The sequence below is a fragment of the Bombus pyrosoma genome, linkage group LG6, assembly GCF_014825855.1.
Source record: "Bombus pyrosoma isolate SC7728 linkage group LG6, ASM1482585v1, whole genome shotgun sequence".
Taxonomy (NCBI): domain Eukaryota; kingdom Metazoa; phylum Arthropoda; class Insecta; order Hymenoptera; family Apidae; genus Bombus; species Bombus pyrosoma.
The window spans coordinates 17,070,781-17,093,574 of record NC_057775.1 but is presented as its reverse complement, the minus strand read 5'-3'; the positions used below and the strand labels follow the sequence as shown (position 1 = coordinate 17,093,574).

The 22,794-nt window shown below is 34.2% G+C and overlaps 4 protein-coding genes across 8 annotated transcripts; 2 read left to right on the top strand and 2 right to left on the bottom strand.

Annotated features, from left to right (window-relative positions):
- The first annotated feature begins 370 nt into the window (after positions 1-370).
- Positions 371-14,511, top strand: LOC122568750 (insulin-like growth factor-binding protein complex acid labile subunit). The gene is made up of 8 exons (XM_043728863.1): positions 371-2,131; positions 5,238-5,406; positions 7,473-7,606; positions 8,046-8,307; positions 9,005-9,283; positions 9,826-10,071; positions 10,751-10,952; positions 13,892-14,511. The coding sequence occupies exons 1-8, from the start codon at positions 1,734-1,736 to the stop codon at positions 14,107-14,109; spliced, it is 1,908 nt and encodes a 635-aa protein (XP_043584798.1). The 5' UTR covers positions 371-1,733; the 3' UTR covers positions 14,110-14,511.
- A 2,213-nt stretch (positions 14,512-16,724) lies between these two features.
- Positions 16,725-19,584, bottom strand: LOC122568753. 3 transcript variants are annotated; one of them, XM_043728869.1, is made up of 7 exons: positions 18,976-19,584; positions 18,838-18,906; positions 17,891-18,195; positions 17,352-17,573; positions 17,071-17,277; positions 16,881-16,985; positions 16,725-16,808 (listed from the first exon to the last, which is right to left on the bottom strand). In XM_043728869.1, exons 3-7 carry the CDS (start codon positions 18,027-18,029, stop codon positions 16,735-16,737), a joined length of 747 nt encoding a protein of 248 aa, XP_043584804.1. In that variant the 5' UTR covers positions 18,030-18,195; positions 18,838-18,906; positions 18,976-19,584; the 3' UTR covers positions 16,725-16,734. The 3 variants fall into 3 exon arrangements, with proteins under 3 accessions (XP_043584804.1, XP_043584803.1, XP_043584805.1); XM_043728868.1 differs by having other exon boundaries at positions 18,838-19,584; XM_043728870.1 differs by lacking the exon at positions 16,725-16,808 and having other exon boundaries at positions 16,831-16,985; positions 18,838-19,584.
- LOC122568751 (uncharacterized protein PFB0145c-like) lies at positions 18,202-20,890 on the top strand. Of its 3 annotated transcripts, XM_043728866.1 has the most exons (5): positions 18,202-18,872; positions 19,078-19,122; positions 19,465-20,511; positions 20,603-20,637; positions 20,753-20,890. In XM_043728866.1, exons 1-3 carry the CDS (start codon positions 18,759-18,761, stop codon positions 20,509-20,511), a joined length of 1,206 nt encoding a protein of 401 aa, XP_043584801.1. In that variant the 5' UTR covers positions 18,202-18,758; the 3' UTR covers positions 20,603-20,637; positions 20,753-20,890. The 3 variants fall into 3 exon arrangements, with proteins under 3 accessions (XP_043584801.1, XP_043584800.1, XP_043584799.1); XM_043728865.1 differs by lacking the exon at positions 20,753-20,890 and having other exon boundaries at positions 20,603-20,683; XM_043728864.1 differs by lacking the exons at positions 20,603-20,637; positions 20,753-20,890 and having other exon boundaries at positions 19,465-20,518.
- LOC122568752 lies at positions 20,652-22,683 on the bottom strand. Its single transcript, XM_043728867.1, has 4 exons — positions 22,183-22,683; positions 21,608-22,104; positions 21,335-21,526; positions 20,652-21,270 (listed from the first exon to the last, which is right to left on the bottom strand). The coding sequence occupies exons 1-4, from the start codon at positions 22,434-22,436 to the stop codon at positions 21,029-21,031; spliced, it is 1,185 nt and encodes a 394-aa protein (XP_043584802.1). The 5' UTR covers positions 22,437-22,683; the 3' UTR covers positions 20,652-21,028.
- Between the last annotated feature and the right edge of the window lie 111 nt (positions 22,684-22,794).

Sequence of the window (22,794 nt, the reverse complement as noted above, 5' to 3'; positions counted from 1 at the left end):
CATATATTTGACTCGATTGTTAAATAATCATCAAGATAGAGTATGATGTGACTTTGCTTTCAAGGTATCAACCGTTTATGAAGTCCGAGTGTCGGTCGTACGTGTCGTCTACTAGCTGCTACAACAGAGGAAGAAAGATGACAAGGAAAAGAGAGAGAGGAAAAGATGATAAACAAGCAGAAGACAAGGAGAGTAAGAGTAAAAGAAAGAGAGGGATCTACGAGCGAATTATCTGGTATTTTCTTTCAGCCTGCGAACGGCTAAGCAAAGGTCAAAAGTTGAGCAATGCTATCCTTATCGATGCAAACACCGCCTTCGCATATGCAGTGCGCAAGCATCGAGAGATTGACGGGACTTCTTGCCTTCTCGCGTGAAAACGTTCACGCTAGTCACGCTGGTGCCATTGTCGAAGAAAATCTTGATCGTGCCGCACCAATTTTTTTCCCTGATTTCCGCTTTGCCGTGACACTTTCGAGAGGCTTTACTGTTGCTACTTATATATCGACGAATTACTTTCAGTGAATCGTCCAGAGAAGAGAACGATATCGAGATACTCGTGAATCATAGAACGGGTTATAGGAAACATCCGATTATTAGAATCGTTAAAGATGTATCACAAACGAGAAGACTTATTGCGAGGATCTTGTGTACCTTCGAGACTCGTGCTCGATAGAAGCCGCACGACGAAATTAAGGGAGTACGCATGGTTGTTTCACGTGCGGAACTTCCGGTTGCTGATCCGTACGAACACACACAAGCGACAAATAGATTGACGATTGCCGATAAAAAGATAGAAACGGATGGAAAGCGAGAGAAGGGGCAAGAGAAGAGAGACTCGAGTCGGTGTACACACATAATGTACGAGTCCTGAGAGGAGTCGGAGTCCCTCCCGGAGGCGCGGCGCCGCGCCGCGCCACGGCACGACGTTGTGACTATAAGTAAGTCTCGCGCGGCGCGCCGCGGCTTAATGCCGTTGCCGCGTTCGTGGCGCCAAGAGGAGGGCCCATTGGCGACGATAAGCCTCCTTCGTGTCCGGCACGAACGAGAAAAAGAAAGAGAGAAAAAACGGAGATAGATACACAGCAGTCAGCTTTCACCCGCGTTTCAGCAGTGAATATATATACCCCGTCGGGGTGTGGATCGGAACAGTGTAGATAATACGTAGCTGTCAGTCGTATCCGGCCAGTGTCAGTCTAGAGTTAGTGTCGGCGAACAGAGTGACCGAGTGTCGTTCGCGAGCCACTCAATAACACCTATCGGAAAGATAAACTTTCAACCCTTAAACGTTATCATTCGGAACTCGATGAGATCTGTTTCGTACGTTCTCTCTCACTTACTATTCTAGATAAGTTATCCATGTTTTTTTTTTTTAATTCCATTTAAATTCCAATCACCACCGAATCGAGGTTTATGGTTGAAACAACTTTTTAATCCTCTTACAAACGTACTCTTTGCTTCTACTTCAAGTGGATAACCCTTTTATTACCAAGTGATTGTAAAATTACTTGTGTCCTGTGATTCGCGTATTTTATTATTCGATAGTAATAAAAATCGGTGCAAGTGTCAGACATAGAGAGTAGTGACAAAGACAGAGAGGGAAGGTGATTGGTATCAAGGGGATGCGCATGGTCCGTCCGGACCGGAGAAGATCACCTCTGTCGACGAGCACGGACCTTTCTACTGGCCCGTTTGGATGGTGATCAGCACGGAAGCGTTTTAACGTTCAAACAACCATGTCGGGGCTGCTTTACACGCTTTTAGGGTTGGCGGCTAGCTCGAGCCTTCATTGCGCAGTTCGCCGCGAGATAAGCCCATGCACCTGCCGACAGGAAGCGTTCTCCAGCACCGTTATCAACCCGGCGCAGGCTGCTGTCGCTGCTGTAGCTGCCGCGGCTGCTGCTACGACCGGTAACAATGCCGGTCACCATGGACACGGGGAACGGATCGAGGTCGTATGCGAACGGATGGACTCTTTCGAACAAGTGGCAGGGGCATTAAGGGGCAAATTCACCACCGAGCAACAAATTACTTTGCGTGTTTCTCATTCAAATCTCAGGGATATATCGCGGCATGATTTCAAAGAGCTGCGGATGTCCATTACGAAGCTCGAGCTGAATCACGATCGTCTAGGGTGAGTGTGTAAGTTTACGTGCATAAAATCGGGATTTTTTAATATCGTAGCTGTTTAGTTTAATTTTTTTCTTTCTTTGCAAAGAAATCGTTATCTTGATGTGTATATAAATATCGTGAGTGTAATGTGTCTCTTTTTAATTATTCATAATTATTCGATTATCTTTTCTTGGTCTATTAGTTAGGTCTGGAATCGTGTGTTTGTGATTCTTTCATTCATGCAGGATTTTAGGGATTTTTCTTTCAGAAGCAAGTATAGCTTGGTCTGATCAGTTTGAAACAAAGTACCGATGTTCGCGATAAAAATGGTCTCGGGATCGAGTTTCCGGTTTCAAGAAATTTTCCTTCATTATCTCGTGGAAATTCTACGGACTCTCACGAAATGTTGATGAAGAAAATCGTGTGACGACGATAATGACTCGTGGATAAGTGATATCAGCCACGTTTACTCTAATTACGCGGGTACAGTGATCGAGCTACGATCGAGTTTCTGAATTCTTCCACTATTTCTTCTGGACATTATTTAAACCGATTTATTTATCTGCGCAGTTTGGTTTTCGTTGGAATATTTCCTCCGTAAACAATCGATTTTTCTAAAAATTCACAGTGGAGGTCTCAGCTGACAGAATGACATATATTCGAAGTATTATAATGTTTTATTATTACTGATTTTTCAGAAGAAAGCTTTATTTAACGAAATTAATTAATCAGAAGATTCGAATTGTTATTATAATGTTGGCTTTACACATCCATGTTTTAACTATGCGTTGTCTGACTATACTTCGCTTGTCTGACCATAAAGTTCCTCAATCACTGACGAAATGTCGTCAGAACTTTTGTAAGGTATGAAATACAAACAGACCGTAGAAGAAGAAATTTGGAGCAGCATGTGTAATGGAAGAGACGAAAAGAAATTTATGATAAGTATTTGTACGTAAATGATTGTCATTCAGAACTTGTAGAAAAGCATGCGTGTGAATACATCGTATACATTGTCGATACGAATAACAATATCTTCGCAAAAGGTCATCGTCTGATGTTGCAAGTATTGAGTAAAGACATTTATACGTAACAAAGAAGAAATTCTAATTGATAAAATTTATTTTTCAAACTGACAATTATACCGTAATGTTCGATGGTAGAAACCTTTTTGAGTCGTTTAAAGAAACGGATACAAAGTGTCTTATGGAAAATGATGCGTTTCTAGATAAGCGTGTAGAGTAACAGCAGTGTCCTTCAATTTATAATACATTGATTCTAATGTACGTGTACATTGCTGGAATGTATCTGGAGTAATTACTATAATCTTTGTCCTCATTTATCTTCGGAAGATATTAGTTGCTTTTATATATTTTTACACGGCTGCTCAGATAGAATATTAAATAATACGACGATAGTGGAACGAGAGACAAAATTTTGAACATATAGAAAGTGCTACATTGTGCGGAACGAATGCAACAACTTTTATTACGATCGACAAAACGACGAAATAATAAAACGACTATAAAAGGTGAAGGTAACATTCAAGCCTTTGTTGAAGATCCTTGAAAAAATAATTGCTTTATCGGGGAAAAAAGAAGATATGAATTCATGCGTTAATATGGTAGATGGAGCTTGATCGATCGTTAATTACAAATTTACCGATTAAGGATAAACGTATCAAGAATCGCGAGAATTTCCTCGTTTCTAGATAAATATCGTCGTTTTGTTTTCTCGAACGGGCACAAAGGACGGACACTGGTCTTCCTTGATTATCCTGATATACGTTGATAGTTGCCAGATGAGAGAAAACGAAAGTCCTTGACGGACGAACAATCATCGAGAATGCGTCGTCGTTACCCGCGAAAGATAGAAAAAGAGGCAGAACTACGGGCACGAGTATGAAATCTTAATCGTGCCCGACCTTTTCGAACGAGTTATCAACAAGAAGCCCTCCGCTTATCGTCTCGGAATAATTAAATAACGAAATGCTGTGAGCCAACATTATGTGAATAATTAAACGATAATGACCGTGTTTCGCCTATGTTTTACAATTGAACAATTTCATTGGTCCATTCTTTGTAAACTCGTCTACTTCGATAAGAATTTGCGCAACTCTAGAGTCACGACTATACAAGTTGCATGAGAAAAAAGAAAGAAGAAAAAAGGAACTTCTATAAAATGGAGTCAACTGACAGACAGTCCATCTTTAGCTTTAATTGAAAAAATTTTCCCTACAATGGGTTTTTAAATGAATCGATGTATTTTTTCCCGAAATATGGGTGAAAAATGAAATTAATATTATAAACAATTTTAAATCTAATTTATTTTATCGGAGTTTCATGAAAGTAATGATACGTATCGTGGAAAAATTGTGTAACACGAGGAAAATGTAAGTTTCAGTTCTATGTCACTAATAGAATAGAATTTAATAGAAATTCGTGGAAATAAGAACGACGAAACGGCTCGAGTTATAAGAACTTTTATACTTTGTACTTGATATAAGTCGCAAGTCAATTCTTCCTGCCCTTAACCCGACTATCACGGAAAGATTTAGACCCACTTCGTTGGTCCGTGACTAGGACAATAAGCGATAACTTCGTTTCACTTGAGATAATTAAAGATTGATTGTGTATCGCTAGCCATGTGTTTACAAGGGCCATAAGTTACTCGGTTTTTGATCGTCTGCGTACGGAGATAACGCACTATCGTGAGATGACATTCCAAATTTCTCGAGGACAACAAGATGTTTCACCTCTTTTTTATATTCGAACATCGTCTCGAGCGATCTTAATTATCTTGAGATCCGAAAACCTGCGGTTGCAGAACGTTTTGATAAAACATGTCGAGCAAATGTTTGTACTATTGAATGAAAACAATGAATGTTTTTTTTTTTTTTTTCTTAAATAAATAATCTGCAAATCGATCGAATCTTCATTTCGCTCGATTTAATTCCAGAGTAATGTGTATTTCTGAAATTTTTAAATTTTCTTATATTATAACGAAAAATCTGTACATCTTATCGTCGCGAAATATCTTCAGCATCTTAATTATAAAAGTAAAGATCTTAATTTGTAATGGACCTATGCTCGAATAATAGAATTAAAAAGCGACTTCATATTTTGTAGGTTCGTAGACGGCGAAGTTTTCGCGGGGTTGGGAAGAACGCAATATCTTAGTCTCGCGGATAACGAAGTACCATCTATACCGAGACATATTCTGTCGCATCTCTCATTGCTGAGGACCCTAGATCTCAGCAGAAATCGGATAAGCCGTATAGACTCGGATGACTTTAAGGTATGCATGCGTACTCATAAGAATCTGTTTGCATCATTTATTAGTTTTCTTCCTCGCGAGTGAATATGTACATACTATGTCGAGGCACGTGTTCAGGAATCGAAGCTTGTATTTCTTGTGCATCTCACGAATGCGCGAGAAGTTTGAATCATTTATCGCAAAGTGTCTTCTAACGATCTACGCGAGAATACTAAACACGTGGATACGATCCCCTAACGTATCGATCGTAGTGCGTAAACACGAAGCTTCGTTTATATGCATCTCTTATTTTCTCAGTGTTTTATGCAAATATACTGCCACGTGCATAAGAAAAAGTAAACGAAAAAAGAAAAAAAAAAACGGGTTCATCAGCAATGGTATTTAGCATCGATTGTACGAAGCAGTTCATAAACAGGAAGAACATAAACGCATCATTAATGACGAACAGTTTACAAGATTTGATGTAACCTCTGTTGACCGTGTTAACACCGAATTCTGTTCAGATATTTCATTTATAGAATTGGATAAATCTGATCTCATTTGCAACGAATAGTATCCAATGTTTTGCATATTCATCTTTTACGATTCCTGTTTACAATGAAACTTTTGCGTATACTGTTACATAGTACTCTAATGTGATTCAATGAAACGAATAAATAAATTATGTGGAAATCGTTTGAGACTGGCGCGTGGATTATTTACGTGAAGTTATACGTAAAGCATCCTATTAAAGATCTATTTCACAGTCTCGTTCGCTTATTTTCCTGTACTACTTTGTTTTCTTTTTCTTTTTACTTCTATATCAATCATGTCTATTAAATCAACACACCGTAGGGACAGTATATTCTAAGCACGTTTTGCATATTACGCGTGACTTCACGATGTATTTGTAGCCGGCGCAACGTATGAACGAACAATTCATCTCGAAGAGAGGAAGACAGCTAGTAGAGAGCTTGGTGGGGTTCCCCTGGCGCTTGTCGCGCACGTGACCGGCCACGTGCAGAGAATTGTCCGCCAATCGTTCCTCAAACGATTCGTGCTACTTATGGGAATATATATATATATTTTTTCTTTTTTTACCGCTGCCTCGTGTTACTTATCACGCGATTCGCGAGTTAAAGAACAATAGAAATATGCAAAGATCTCGTACGCGTACTTTTTTTTTAATCTCACTCTATTTGGCGATTTTATGAAATAGCTCGATAATTGCAAATATCCCATGTTAAAGAGACAGTTTCGGTTGCTTAGACGAGATACTCGTTGATGAAACAGAATCAGTTATGTACGTTTAAATAGTAGATTAACTAACTCTACAAGAGATTAACCCTCCGGCGCTCTTTGATTCATTTCCGATCGAATCTTAAAGTTCGAAGATCACAGCAGGGTTAAGACTCGTATCGTAAAGTTTTAATTGCATGGTTAAGAAACGAATTAATGTGTACTAATTGCAAGTGTCTATTCTGAAGTAACTAGAAATAAAATACGTTTGAAATCACGCTTACTCATACGCTTTATAGTAAATTAAATATTGTAATATTATATCGTATATATGTAAACAAGGGAAAAACGGACAAGTTTGATGTAACAATACCGTCTATGTGATGGATTATCGGAGAAAAATGTTTATCGCGTGACTGTTGTAAACAGCTGTTGATTCGGATCAATTGATTTCAGTAAACACGGATCGCAAACATCTCGGATTCTCGTTGCAACATGAACGTCTAGCATGATTCAAAAAATTCTTGCTGTTTAACAATGTTGCTTCAATATGTAATCCGTGAATAGTTATCGTGTAGCCGTCACTCTTGATTAAACGTTGCGCGTTCTCGTATTTAATCACGTTTGTCGACGCTGCGGAATACAATCTCTTTAAATCGCTCTTTCATTTCTATTTCCTTCTTCCTTTTACATTTTTCTTTCTCTCTTTGTTTTCTTGTTTCTCTCTCTTTTTTTTTTTTTATCTAAACTAAATGATGAATTTATTTTATATAAGATAATGCACATGCAAATATAGCTTGAACCTATATAATTGCTATTGTTTTAACACATGTATTCTTAAAATGCACATTTTACCGTATTATTTTCAGTATAATCCGACATTACAGCATCTCCTGTTGGCCGGAAATGCGATTTCAGAAATGGTGCCAGGCTCGTTGCCGCCATTAGTGAAGCACCTACACGTTGGCCGCAATCAGTTACAAAGCCTGAATCGAACGTTACGGTAAGACACTTTCTTGATTACCGAAAATATACGTCCATTCACGAACCTCCTAGAACGTATCGGACATCCTGTTTACCATTCCAACAGTGGCTCTTACTTAATTGGCTCTATTCATCGTTGATGCAACGAGCAGCTCCTCGGACTCGGCCGAATGATTAAGCAAACGTGCACGCAGATTATATGCAAAGGAGAGAACAATTAAGCTTGCGATCTAGTCACGTGTTCGAGAACCGTTTCTTTCCTTTTCTTTCCTCTTTTGTGAAATTTAAATTGGATCCATAAAAAAGAAAGAGAAAATAAAAGAGGAAAAAGAAGTATAGAAGAAAAATGAAGAAATTTTTGGTTCGTTCATTCGATGGAACAAGCAAAGATTTGTTCTTTTTGGACTTTATCGGTACGAGAGCATCGTCGCCATCCACATGACTTAATCTTGTTTCAGAGATTTGAATCAGTTGGAGTGGTTGCTAATTAACGCCAACGAGCTCACGTCTTTAGATGGCGAGCTACCGTCTTCTGGCCATAACCTGAAGATGCTCTACGCCGTGGACAATAAATTAACTCACTTGCCGGCAGAATTTCGCTACTTACATCGTTTGGAAAGTCTCTATCTTCAGCACAATAAGATTCGCAGTCTCGATGGCACGCTGCAAAAGGCTCGTAGATTGAAGTTTCTCGAACTTTCGTACAACGATCTGCAAGAGGTAATCGATGATCGAATATAGTAAATAACAAATAACTAACTTTCTTATTCAATAGAAGAAAGTTATTAAATATACAAGATTACCAATATTTTAGATTGTCCCCCCTTCGAAAAATGTAAAGAATGCACGTTTTGATCGGACCTAGAACATCGTGTAATAGTTAGTTTTATTTCGGTTTATTAAAACGATTCAAAATAGTTTATTAAATATCATCTGCAAATATGATGTGCTGATATCTACGTAACGGTGGCCTGTACAACATTCAGATACTCGTATGAAGTGCAAGTGCATGATCACGATGTATGATAACGCGTGGAGGCGTTCGTTCAATGTTCCGTGCATTAAGTCAATTACTACATCCTAATGTGATTATTATGTCGTACGCTTCCGTTTCGCGGATTAAATTTTTATTACGGTGGACGGTTAGCGTGCGATGGTCTTAGCCGTAATTGGACGATTTGATCGACTTCTTGAATCGACCGCAAAGGTTTCGCTCTTAGCTGTTACTTGTTATTTCACAAATTAAAGACGACCGTATTATTTTAGAAGAAACCTGTTTCGTCTATTAAATTGATACAGTGAAATAATTAATATTATATGCAACAAAGAGAATGCAGTAATTAACGAAACTTTTAATAGACAGATAATACAAAATATCATCAGTGATAATATTGGCAAGCAAAACCTTTGTTCTCAGTTAACGGAAGAAGATTTCCTAGAAGCAGAGATGTTAGAAGATCTAGAACTCGGACACAATTCTCTAAAATCGTTGGGTAGCGCGGGTAATGGTAATGGCGACGGAAACGGGGGCAACAGTGTCCTTTACCCTCTCAGGTCTCTCAAGTGTTTAAACTTGACGCACAACGAGCTTCGCGAGTTCTCATTCGCGTCACTTCGTGGCCTGCGCGAGCTACGATTGCTCGATCTCTCGAACAACAGAATCGCGCGACTCCACAGAGGAAGAACGCCGTCAGAGGTACGCACCTAATATCCGGACTAATTTACTTCTACCACATACGCAATGAACTATTGCAAAACCTAAAGTATATGTACATTTTTATATAGAGGAACATTCAACGATTTTTGATATTCTACGTTAGGATGAAAAATTTTTTATATTACAGAATTAAGTTTTTGCTTATGAAGATATTTATACATTAAATCACTATTTATATATTTTATTTCTTCCAAGGAAATTATAGTGTAATTTTATATAAATATTTTAATTTGTTCGAGTGTACATTCAATAACTACATTGATAGTTCTCATTGATCATGTATGCAAATACGTCATGCTCAAATGAATAAAAAAGGTACTCTTATATAAGATTACATCGCAAATAATACATATTTTTAAATTCAAATGAGTATTTTTAAAGTCGTATTTCAAAGTACTCAATCATTTGAATATGTAAGAGAAGTTTGTTCTTCTTATATTTACAGAATTTAGTAGAAGAAGATCGTCCCTCTTATATTTACAGAACTTAGTAGAAGAAGTTCGTTCCTCTTATATTTACAGAATTTAGTAGAAGAGGAAGGAGAAGAAACAGCGGGTGGAAATATTCAAGATATGCAACTGCAGCACAACGAGCTTCGAAGCTTGGACGGCTCGTTATTCCTTGGAATGAAGGAATTACAGAAGCTGAATCTCAGTTACAACGCTTTAGGACCGACGATTGGACAGCGTGATCTACGAGGCCTCGATGGTCTCAAAGTCCTCGATCTCTCTCACAACGAGCTTACTACACTTGAAGATACGTCAGAGGTATAATATGCGTGAAATTTATTCAAACGTATGTCGTGTTTAATCGAATGATCATTCTACCGTGAAGATTTTACGTCTATCTGATTCGTTTAGGTACGAGAATATTGAGCCATTAAAGACGTAAGAAAGTATTTTCCATAAAATTTATGGTAAAATAAGACTCGCGAATGATCTTTAATTAAAAGCTATCGAAATTACCTCCATCAATAATATCATACTATAATTAAGAAAATATTAAATTACCTCCATCAATAATATCATACTATAATTAAGAAAATATTAAATTCTATTTAAAAAAATCTTCCCAAATATTTTTGAATCTATATTTATTAGAAACCTTCAAAAGGTTATTATTCAAGATATTATAAAATATCTCTAGTTCCGATATAATTTTTCTTTTTACAACAAACACAAAAATCACTTCGATTAATATTGTCATGTTATAACGAAGAAAGTATAATATTCTGTCTTTTCAATATTCGTTTATAAGGAACATATTTAGAACATGATTTGTCTCTTTCAAACAATCTTTGCGCAAAAATAATTTATTTATATCTTCAATTTTTTTAAACATAAATTTAACATATCTTGAACGTAACAAATTAAACATATCCTGTAATAATACCTCGGGAAGAATCTTTTTTCATCACAATATCTTTCGATGGTGATTTTTTTATAGACGTGGCTTCCTTCCCTGGAGGAATTGAACGCATCGCATAATCGTCTGGTGACATTGTCCGAGAGAGACTTCCGTGGATTTCCTGTTCTCTGCTGGGCAGATGTGAGCGCGAATCGGATACGTACTCTGATGCCGGAACTCGTGGCGAACACACGTTGCACTGTTCACGGTGTGCCTGACGTGCTTCGCATATATCTTCAAGGTAAGATTAAACGTATCCGTTATCAGTGTTATCGAATATTATGCCATCATTCAAGCTTGAGTAAATTTGCACTACTTTCTTCAATCTGTTCACTTCATATGCTTAATTCAAACAAATCATTAAATAGGTACAAAAATATTCGTGCAGATTAATAGCAAAAAATTGAAATAGTGTGAATTTTTCTTGAAAATTCTATAATCTTACACATTCAGTTAATATAAGTTTTAGTTGCATTTAATTTGACATTTAGTTTCAATAAACAATATGATTTATTTGTAACCAATACTTATTTACAAAATAATTTATCACAGATAAAAACGAGTAATAGTCACAAGGAAATTTAAACTGTAAGAAGAATGCGGAAGAGTTTTTCTGACGAATAAAGAAAGCATATTCTCTTTGCCTGTAAAAAATATTTGCAGTAACAGTTTGGACAACTTAAGAGAAAATTGTAATTATCAAAGTTTTCATTCGATGAATATTTGAATTTAAACCTCAAATTAATGTATGCCGATTACATGGGGATTGTAATGACACCGCAATTGTTATACTTTTTTTCTTCTTTGCGAAATATTATGACTTCGATCAGAATTTATTTGTAACTCAAAACCGCGCGAACTATTTCCTACTTAATCTAATATTTCCAATCGTTGATAAGGTTAAAGGCGAAACTTCATTTAATAAAAGATCAGTGCGCCGTTTCTTTAATAAAGCGCAAACAGCAGTAGATAAAAGACCAGAATTATCTAGATTGCGCAAAGTGCAAAATGGATAAACACAGGTGTTTTTGATTTTATAAACGCATCATTTAGAGATATCATTTTGATGAAAAGAATGATGTATTTGTTAATGGTCATTCTTCGTGAAATATCTCTAATAAAATATCTCTAGTTCCGATTAAAATGAAGATCTCATTGAACAAAGTTGAAGATTTTCATTCTATTTTAATCTTTGAGACAAAGAGACAAAATACATAATTCCGCCGACAGATCAACAAAGATGGTATCTGTAAAATTCGAAAAATTATAGACATATCATGAGAAGATTATGGATGTTTATGCATTTATGGAAAATTTTATTGCACGAAAATATATAGAGTGCACATAATATACTTAAGATATAGTACCGGGTAAATATTATAACAAAATGTAATACTATGTTATAACTTATAACTAGACTGCGGATTTTTATGTGTTCGTGGAAAAGTTGAAGATGTAGGAATTTACAAAATGCACATAAAATATACAAAAAGATATCTAAAGTAGAGTATTCGTTATAATATTTAATAGATGAAACAAATCGTTGCTTAGGTTTCATTTCTTCAGTTGTCTTCGTATATAGTTGACGAATTTTATAACATCTCCTGGAGGATGAGACAAATCTCGATTTAGCTATCACAAAAATATAGACAAATTCGTATAAACACTCGTGATCTAGTTAAAAGCTCGAAACCAAAAAAGGGAACAATATAATGTAATATAACATGAATTTCTTATTAATAACCGTTATGCGCAAATACGCGTAATCGTCTGGTTCGTTCAACGACGAGTCATCCGATCGTACGATACGAACGGTCATTCGATTTTGCTTTCCACCCTCGCAAAAGGATAACGTCTTTGTGGAACGCAGACGCGTTGAATGGGCGCCAGTGCGTAATTAATAAATACATCGTTAAGTGTCGCGAGGCCAAGCGTTATGGAAGATGAAACGAGACAGAAAGAGGGAACGGGTCATGAGAATGGCCGGTGGCGGCAGAAAATAAATTATTACTTGATAATAACGTGGCTCCGTTCGGCTTCAGAGCTGTACATTATTTTGTTATAAGTTACATTTCACGTGATAACCTCCGTCGTGGCGCCATCTCGTATTATTTATTGTATACCGAAGACGGATTGTTAGCTGTTGTTATTGTTAAATATATGTGGGTTTTCATGGTACGGTTATCGTCGTTCAATCCTGTTATCTCGGTTAGCTTCGTTATTTCTCGGTCTCTCTTTTCGTTCACACTTTCATTGAACGACTATTCCCTCTACATATGAAAATCTCCGATTAACGACAATTCCGTTGCCCCCTGTCATTATTATCGGATTCGCGACACACGATCATATGTTTACGAAGCCTTTCGCGACCGATACGAACTCGGTCATCGAGATGCAAGCAAACATTTTCTATATCTTAGTCAACAATCCGTCTGCAAAAGTTTTTCGGCAGACTTCGAGAAACTATCTGATGATCAGCGATAGGTATTTAAATCATAACACTTTGCCGTCCGCGTAAATTTACTAGTAACTTTAACCAGTAACCGGCATTTTTTGGTAAAAAGATACTAAACTGTCGTAAACTTTACGTAAAGGGTCGACTTGCACGTGACACCAACGTGATGTCACCGGACACTAACATTTGGCCTGCACTTGTCAACACGTTGGTGCCATCGAACGTGATAGTGTTAACTTAAGAGAGATTCGATGTTTTTCAAACTACTTCGAATGTGATTCGATATTTGATTTTCTTGAAAATCCTATAGGTCTCGAATGTCTTGAAAGTTTCGATAACTTTCACAATCTTCATTTATTATGATATCCCAGATGAAATATTAAAAATATAAAAGTTGTAAAAATAGGATATCGAACAGCACTCTTTCGACGACTTTCAGCGTTTCCAAGACTGTAGACCTACCAAATCTACCTATTTAATAATTAAGTTATAAGAATTTTTCATGTAATTGTACGTGTAATTCGCCACATACAACGTGTCTTAGAGCACATCGCTAATCGTGATGTCATAGTTTTACGACTTTTACTGCTTGGAAAGTGTGTTCACTCACGCATGCCAGCCAGACGCCTATCTAACTTCTTGCTTATCTGCCTTTGATACACGTCACAGAATAAAAAAGAGAAGAGTTTCCCCTTTGCGATCTTCCGATGTTTTTTTGCTTGCAGATAATCCGGTGTTGTGCGATCCTGGACTCGCAGACTTGACCGTGGCTTTCGAAGTCAATCACGCGAAAGTCTATGGTGTTGCCAATAATTGTCCAACGACCGTTGCAACTCCCACCGAGCAAACGTCGCCGCTTCCGCCGTTACCACCGACGCTGTTATTAGCCGCCGCCGCGGCTGCTTCCGGAGGAAATGTTTCTTTCGCCGCGACCCTCGAGTAGTCCATTAGAAGTAGAATGAGAATCGTAGGACGCAATCGATGGGCAAAAGAAAGTTCAAACGGAAACGAAGAAGAATGAAGAAACGGTCGAGAGGAAGAATTTATTCGATTCGTGGTCGCCCGTTTGCGCGAGGCTACACATGTAATACAAACGATGATAGACATACGTGAGATGGACACGGTGACGTTGAAAAGCCCGTTCTATTGATCATTGTGATAAACCAGAAGTGTGAAAAAACGGGCGGTGTGAATCTTGGTATAGCCTCGCTTTCAAGTTCGACACGGGCGTTTTAGTTCGTTTAATCTAATCCGCTTGCGTATACTTCTTGGAAGCATCCAAATAAAAAAAGCATTGTATAATAATAATAGGATAACACACACACACATATATACATATACACGCATACATACTCACACATATTCATGGAAATCACGAACACTGACGAGACATCTCATACGTCGTACGCGACTAATCCCATAATCGACAGCTGACAACCGTTCACGATCAGACGTCGGTCCTCTAATCGATAGATGTGTACTGCATTTGCTGTAGTAATTATTACGTAACGAGAGATATATATTTATTTTAGCGAGTTTCCAACACATATCATGAGAGGTATGTTTCCTTTTATCAGAACGGAACGATTTCCCATATTTTAGTGTTAGCTACGTGGAACAGTGGAGCACGAAGACTCGAAAACGAACTCCAACGTGTCCAAGAAAAGTAAAAAAGAAAAGAAAAAAAAAGATGTTATATACTCACGCGAGCGTAAGCTGAAAGAGTTGATGAATATCACCTTTGTCTAAGTCGAGGTTCAGAAACAACTTGTTTAAGTTTCTGTTTTATAATAGGTGACATTATTACGCTGTAAATAGTCATTAATTCCGTTATTTCTTTAATACCATGCACCTTGTTTGCGGTAGAGTTAGACGATTCTTCGAGCGTCCATTTCAAATTCCAATTTGCGTCGTATTATTTAGGATTTTCGTCTACTTCTTTTATTGTATTAATATCTTGAAATAATTATATATATATATAATATATTATATACATCTGTGTGTATATATACACACACACACACACACATACACACACGAAGCTTTCGGGATCGATTAATTAAATTACCTTTTAATCGAGCTCGAAACCATCATCATTTAATCATTCATACTTCAAAGTATTATCCGTAACGCTTATGCGATGTATCGTGTATCATGATTTTTCGTGCTCCCATTGCCTTAGATTATTCATTAATAACATCAGTTGATACGAGTAATATCTAGTATGCCATTACATTGTGTAAGATAATACGTAGAATCTTCGTTGACGCATTCAGTATAATAATTGAATATTTATTTTCTGTTAAGCGAAAATATGAAATTTTAAATTAAATATAATAAATAGAGATTTGCTAGGCATTAATCGTATCGAACCCGATCGGACACAGACAACGTGAATACGGCTAGTGTACATCATAGTAATGCATCGATTCCCATCGTCAACGTTTCGATCTTTAATTAAATTCCTGAATGACCGAGTAAATGAACGATCGGGCGGGTCAATAGTGTAAGTGAAATCTGTTAACTGACGTTGTGTACGCGATATGGGCTGATTGGCAGTGGGCGATCAATTGACTCTCTCGTTAACTCTTGCCAATAGGGATGAATTGTTATCAACGTGCTTCTACGCATACATAATAAATTGGCCCTTTCCATGTACAAGTAAGACGCGTAAATATCCCGTAAGTAGCTATGTTAACATCAAAATTGAATGTAAAATACAGTAAATAGCGAAAAATTCAATTTTTCACGAATGGTGAAAAAATTGAATTCAACAAGTTTCAATCAATCGATATCGTTTGAACACTATAATTCTGATGCGATTTAACGATCCAACGCATAATTGTATATTCAAATAAAAACAAAATCATGAAAAATTGAAAATTTCAGAATTTTTTCCAGTATAAACAAAACAATAACATCGTTAAAGGTTAATTCATAATGTCATATGTTCGTCCTTTTGTTTTAAAATGATCAATAGGTTTTATACGAAATATAATTTGATTTTGTCTGTTGCATAGAAACAAGCTTTTAATATATCGACAAGAAAACAGTTGTTAATATCGACTGCTAGCTTCAATAGCTAGGACTTGAAATCGAAATAACTTAATAATAAAATATTTTTTAAATAAGAGAATTTTAAAGGTGGCAAGAAGTAAAAATTAAATGATCGAGTATTAGATAATATTTATAACAGATCTTTGATAACTAGATAAATAAATATATATTTACAATTTAGTAAAATTAACAATTTTAAGTAAACTTAACCACTCATGGAATAGATAATTTCAAATGTATCATATATATAAGTGCCATATATAAATAGAAATCAAGTGGAAACTTCTTTATAATTTTAGTATCTAAATAATTTATCTACACTGTGATTAGCAGTTTACTGTTTCCAATCTGAGCTGTAGGCAAATAGTACATTAAGATACGTGTCACAACATATGTATGTAACAATACCACAGATACTTATACTAATAATGAATATATTTTAATAAAGTTATACCAATGTTAAGTTTTGCTATGTATAGTGTTGCAAATTTTTCATATGTAATAAGGCAATTCAGTTATTAATTTTTATTAATAAAGGCTTTAATCTTATAATAAATAGCATCAATGTTATAAATTTATCCATACCTATGAATATATATAAGGTTTCAATTTTATTTTGTTTTTAGTAATACTTAACAAACGTTTCTCTGAGCTTACAAAGAAGTGCAGTTACATCCGAAACTTCTGATTGTTTAGAAAAGTCAATAATTCCTTCAAAGTCACTCAAATGTTCTGCTTTAAGAGTAGGTTGAATCTGTTCCACTAGAAGACATAGTTATTCATACGTTCATATCATATCATTTCAAATAATATATTTGGAATATTTACAAATGGATACTACACATACCTCTCCACTGATTATTACAATTAAGTAACTGTACAAAGTATTTATCTTTTGCATTAGTGTTCTTTATAAAAAAGGAAACTTTAATTTGTTCTTGTTCTTTATTATTGATTAATTCTATATGAAAGCCCAAATGCTGTTTATAAGTGTGACAAGCAAGTTTAATACTTTTCCAAGTTAATAATTTCTGTTCTTTTCTTTGTTCTGATTCTAAAAATAATATTCTATACATTTCTGATACAAAAATTATATTTATAATATGTTTATATATTTATAATAAATACCTTCACGTAAATCAACAATTTCAACAGACAAGCTGTCTCTTTTTACTTTCGCATTATTAACTTCTTCTTCTAATTTTTCTTGCTGTTTAATTGCATTAGTAATCTTTTTATCTATAATTTTTTGTTGTAATTTTGTTGCATCTATATCAGATTTTAAACCTTCAACTTCTTGCTCTAACTCTAATATTTTGTTACCGCTTTGTGCTATTTTCTCTATACATTCTAAAAAAAAAACAATATAAATATATTATTAACATTAGGAACATTTACTTGAATGAAAAATTGTACAAAAATATATGTGCCATTCAATGTCAAATTGTTTAATCAGTTTTATTAATATACGTGTTAAAAATTATTAATAATTATTAATAAGTGGATATTTCTTTATCACATTTGATTATTTTAGTGACTACTCAAAGGTTTAATAAGAGGAGTTATTATGAATTCATTAAAATTTCATACAATACGTGAACAAACATCTATAATAAAATACAATATAATTTAGATCTATCAAACTGAGGAATATATTATATACATACCAGATTCATATGCAGTTGTATCTTCAATTTTAGCGGCAATTTTTGCTCGAAAATCATAACAATGTGATACTAACTTCTGCAACACACTAAAATCTCTATTCTGAAGGACATGCACGATATCAATATTAAATTCTTCCATCGTTATTGTATTACTTTTATGTCATAATTACATTATTACTTTCCTGATCAAGGTACAACGGTTTTAACGTACAGTGTTTACTAGTGTAGCCATTTAAGATTTGAAATAACAATGTTACCACTGAGCTGGACAAATATTACTAGCCAATATCTACATCTATGGTCTGCTGTAATGTTAATATACAACACTTACATTTTAAGTTCACTTTATTTCATTTCTATAAGAAATACAGTTACATCTTCTTAAAATCTATACAAAATTCTGATTTCATAAAATCTTACAAAAATAGTTATTGAAATATATCTTGACTGAAGTTAACCGATAACGACCAATCTAAATTGAACGAATTATTTACTATAGTAAGAAAATTTAAACCGTAACGCGGTAAATTTGAAATCCAATATTAGTTAAGCATAAGGAAAAAATGCGAAAATTTAATCAATACTGCTTATTAAAGTTTAAAAACTACTTTTATCTTATTTTATTTTATTTTTATCAACATACGACCATTCATTTCTGTTGAATGTTCATCTTGTTTACTTAATTTTCAAATGAAAGAAAGTTAATGAGTTGTTTAAATTAGATAACACGGTGTTTAATTTATGAATTGTAATAACAAGTAAATATTATGACGCTATTCAGGCTTTGTTAGTGCTTTCATACAGTGAGTTCATTTTTTATTGACACAGATGTTAATCAGAGTTACAGATGGATATATAAATCGTGGTCATGTTCAAATTACAGCATATATTTTCGACAAGTTTGTTGCTACAAGCATCATCATTGAAAATCATGTTTAAGTTCTTACCAATTTTCGCCATTCTCGGCATTGTTGCTGGTCTCGTACGTATGATACTTCGTTCTATAACATTCTATACTGAAAATAAATCATTGTGTCTAATCATTTTAATAATTATGCGAATTTATGATTTCTAATTATACTTACGTATGTTCTTCATTTACTTATTTTGCATGACTTCTATATAGAACATTTTCTCTCTTCTATCTGTTAACTGACCGTTACATTTTTCTTGATCTTTTAATACAGGCTTTTCCGTTTGATCAATTAAACCAAGTACAAAATGCTCTTAAGGTAAGTATCAATTAATGATTTTTATATATAATGAATTGGAATAGATTTATAACGCTTAACAATATTAAGAAAATTTGAAGTTAGATAATATTTAAAGTAGTAATTTCACTTCAAATTCATATTAATTACATTTAAAAGTATTGTATATTATTTTCATCTTATCTAACAATATAATTCTTTGTAATTACTCTAATATCGTATGAAATGTAATAAAAAATTGTTTGTTAAACAAGAATTTTTTTAAATATCCAAATGTGATTATAATTTTCTAGAAACCTCTTGTAAAAAAACAAAATAAGTAAGTGAAAAATATCTAATAACAATGTAAAAAAACTGTTACAGCCTAATGACAAGTCTCAAGAAAAGTCACAAGGAAATAATAGCAATAATGGCAGTGACGAAAATCACAGTAATAATGACAACAGTAGCAGCCAAGATTTGTCCAATGTTGTGGACAAAAGCTCTAAAATCGTCGATGATTTGCAAAAGTTTGTAGGATCTGTGGAACATACGCTGGAGGATCAATTGAAAAAAGTAACAAACGGCTCCGCACATCTTTTGGAACAAATAGAACAACAGGTCGCTAAAGTCATTACTGATGTTAGGAACAAAACACAAGAACATTTTCAACATCTCCATAGCAAACTCGATAAAGTGGAAGAAGATGCCTCGAAGGCAAAGAATATCATTAAACACAAAGTAGAGGACATCATCAAGAACGTTACCAATGCACTTGACAACCTGGAGAATAAAATAAATAATACCTTGAGACACGTTAACGAAAACACTTCCGAAATCGTAAACCACGTGAGGAATGTTACAGAAGAAAGAGTACAAGAATTCATAAATAAAACTGCCCAAGCTGTGGCACAAGCCATACATACTGCTGAAGATATTAAAGAAAAGACTGCTGAGATTTTGGACAAAACATTGTCCGAGTTAAGGGAAGAGGCTCACAATCTTTTGAACAATATCAAAGGATTTATTCATGATAAAATTAATGAAATTGAAAACCAAATTCACGATATCTTCGATAATATTGGAAATATCACAGAACAAACGTTGAAAAACGCTATACATATGGATGCTTACATCGCGGGAAAACTGAGCGATATAATTTACGATATTTCGGAAGATTCTAGATCTTTGTTAGGCACTGTGATGAACAATACTCAAAATATTGTCGGTGGCATTGTTAATAACACTAACGAAGTTGTTGAACAAGCAGTTAATAATGTTAAAAGTGTTGCTTCTGGCATTTTCCATGATGTCCACCATACCGTAAAATTTGGAATAGATAGTATAAGGGCTAATATAAAAAACGCATTCAACATTGCACACCATATCCGTGATGATGTTCAAGACACTATTCAAGACCTAGCATTATAGGTAACATAAACATTTTACAAAGAATTATTAAACAATTATTATCGTATTACATTAAAAAAATGAAATGAATATCAAATAACTTTTGTTGTAGATGACACAGAGGATAAAGCATCCCATGGTTTTAAGGTAAATTTAATACATTTTTAATATCAAAATGTTCAACGTATTATGTATTTCTATATTTTCTGTTACAAAATATTTCATTTTTACTTTTGTAATTATTCTTGATATTTATGTCTAGTTTCCATTTGGTATCTAAGTAACAAATATAGGCTACTGCATCTTAAATGGAATTAGGAAATCGATGATTGGAAATTACTAAACAAATAAAGTAGTTTTCAATTTATGAACAAGCAGCAGTGGTAAAGAAACGAAACAAGAAATCAACATATTGAAAATGCATGCTGAATGTTCAAGTCAAAAAAACATTTATGTTGCTGCAAATGTAAATAACTATTATTTGTAGTGTTGATAAAAATAGGTAAATAAACTGTGTCTAATTTAATAAATCAACTTATTAAAACATCATGTTGGATTGTGTTTCTGATGATTGCATGTCATTCCAACAAGCTATTTCTGTCATTTCCAAATTACCATCTTCTGTCAATGTTAAGATTTGTTTTTCTGAATTGTCTTTAAGTTTTAAAGCTAAATCTGTATCAGAATGTGATACCATCACTGCAGGATGTGTTGGAGCTTCATTAATTTCCACAGGTTGTAAAATACGTACATATATTGGTTGAGTTACAGTAGTATTGTCTATAATTTATAGACATTTTGTAATGAAATGTTTTTCAATTAAAAATATATCTTAAATTCTTACCAGCAGTTAAAATATTCTGAATTGATAAATTTTCAGAATTTGATAATCTTATTATAGGAATATTTTCATTATGATTTGGAATGTGTGATTCTGAATATGTTTCAATAGTCATAATTGGTACATTTTGCTGCACACTTTTTTCCAAAATTGGGATATCCAACATAGCTTCATCAATATCTTTTAAAGATGATTCTGAAAGGCATTTAGAATACAATTTTCTGAGAATAGAAAAAGTTCATTTCTATCATATCAAAAATGAATAGTGTGAAAAACCTGTTTGCTTATCTTGGACTCTAGTCTGATCACTTATATGTTCTTTCATATTACAATTATGTGATTCTTGTTGATTTTCATAAAATTGTACACCGCATTTATCACAAAACATTTTTTGCTTAACATGGTCTCTAATATGATGCACCATAAATGAATTATGAAGAGTAGTATATTGACACTTATCACATTGTAACCAAATATTACTCTTTTTATGCTTGGATTTTTCAGTAATATTTGAAGATAAGATAACATCTTTCCTACTTTGATAATTAGTTGTAGCTTGAGTGTTACACTTTGTAATTTGTGGTGGTTGAGAACGCTTTTGTTTATCATTATTACCAAGAAGTTCTCCTTTCTCCAAAGAATACTTTTGTTCTAAGAATCTCAAAACATTATCACGTACATTACACATCTCAACATCAAGTCTATCAAGTGTATTAATAAGATTAGCACAACTGCGACAAATTACATCATCTTCTGATATTACTACCAAATATCTATATTATATGAAAAGGACAAAATTGTGCTTGTATTTTAAAACAGTGCCTGAAATGCATATTATAATAAGATACTACCTTTCACCAACTAATTCTCCAAGCTTTTCTATTACTCTAGTTCTTGATATCTGCGTTCTACATGTAGCCAAAGCATAATGACGCCCTTGAATTTTTGCATCACATACAAAACATTGTATATCTTCCAAGGTTTTTGAAACATTACATTCATTGCCAGTATTACAAACGGTTACGTCTGTACAATTGTCGGTAATATCTTCAGAAGAATTGTCATGTTGTTGTCCTATTGACAACATCGAAGTTATATTTGCCATTGGACTAATGAAAATAATTATTTTGTAATCGGAATCAAGGTTAGGATACAAAATAGGAAATGTAAGATGTATAACTGTAAGAAAATAATACAAAATAAAAAATCTATAATTTTGTATTATAAATATTACACTGTACTTTTCTTTTTCATGTTTTATAATACTATGATAAAAATAACGTATCAATATATGTAATATATCTTTTACACAAATCTGTTATAATACAAAATGATGTTAACTTGAATAGATCTTATGCCATCTCGTGAAGATTGATGAAAATACACATAACTCAACACCTATATCATATACATTATCACCAAGGAGTAATAAATATAAGTTACATACACATACATAAAATATT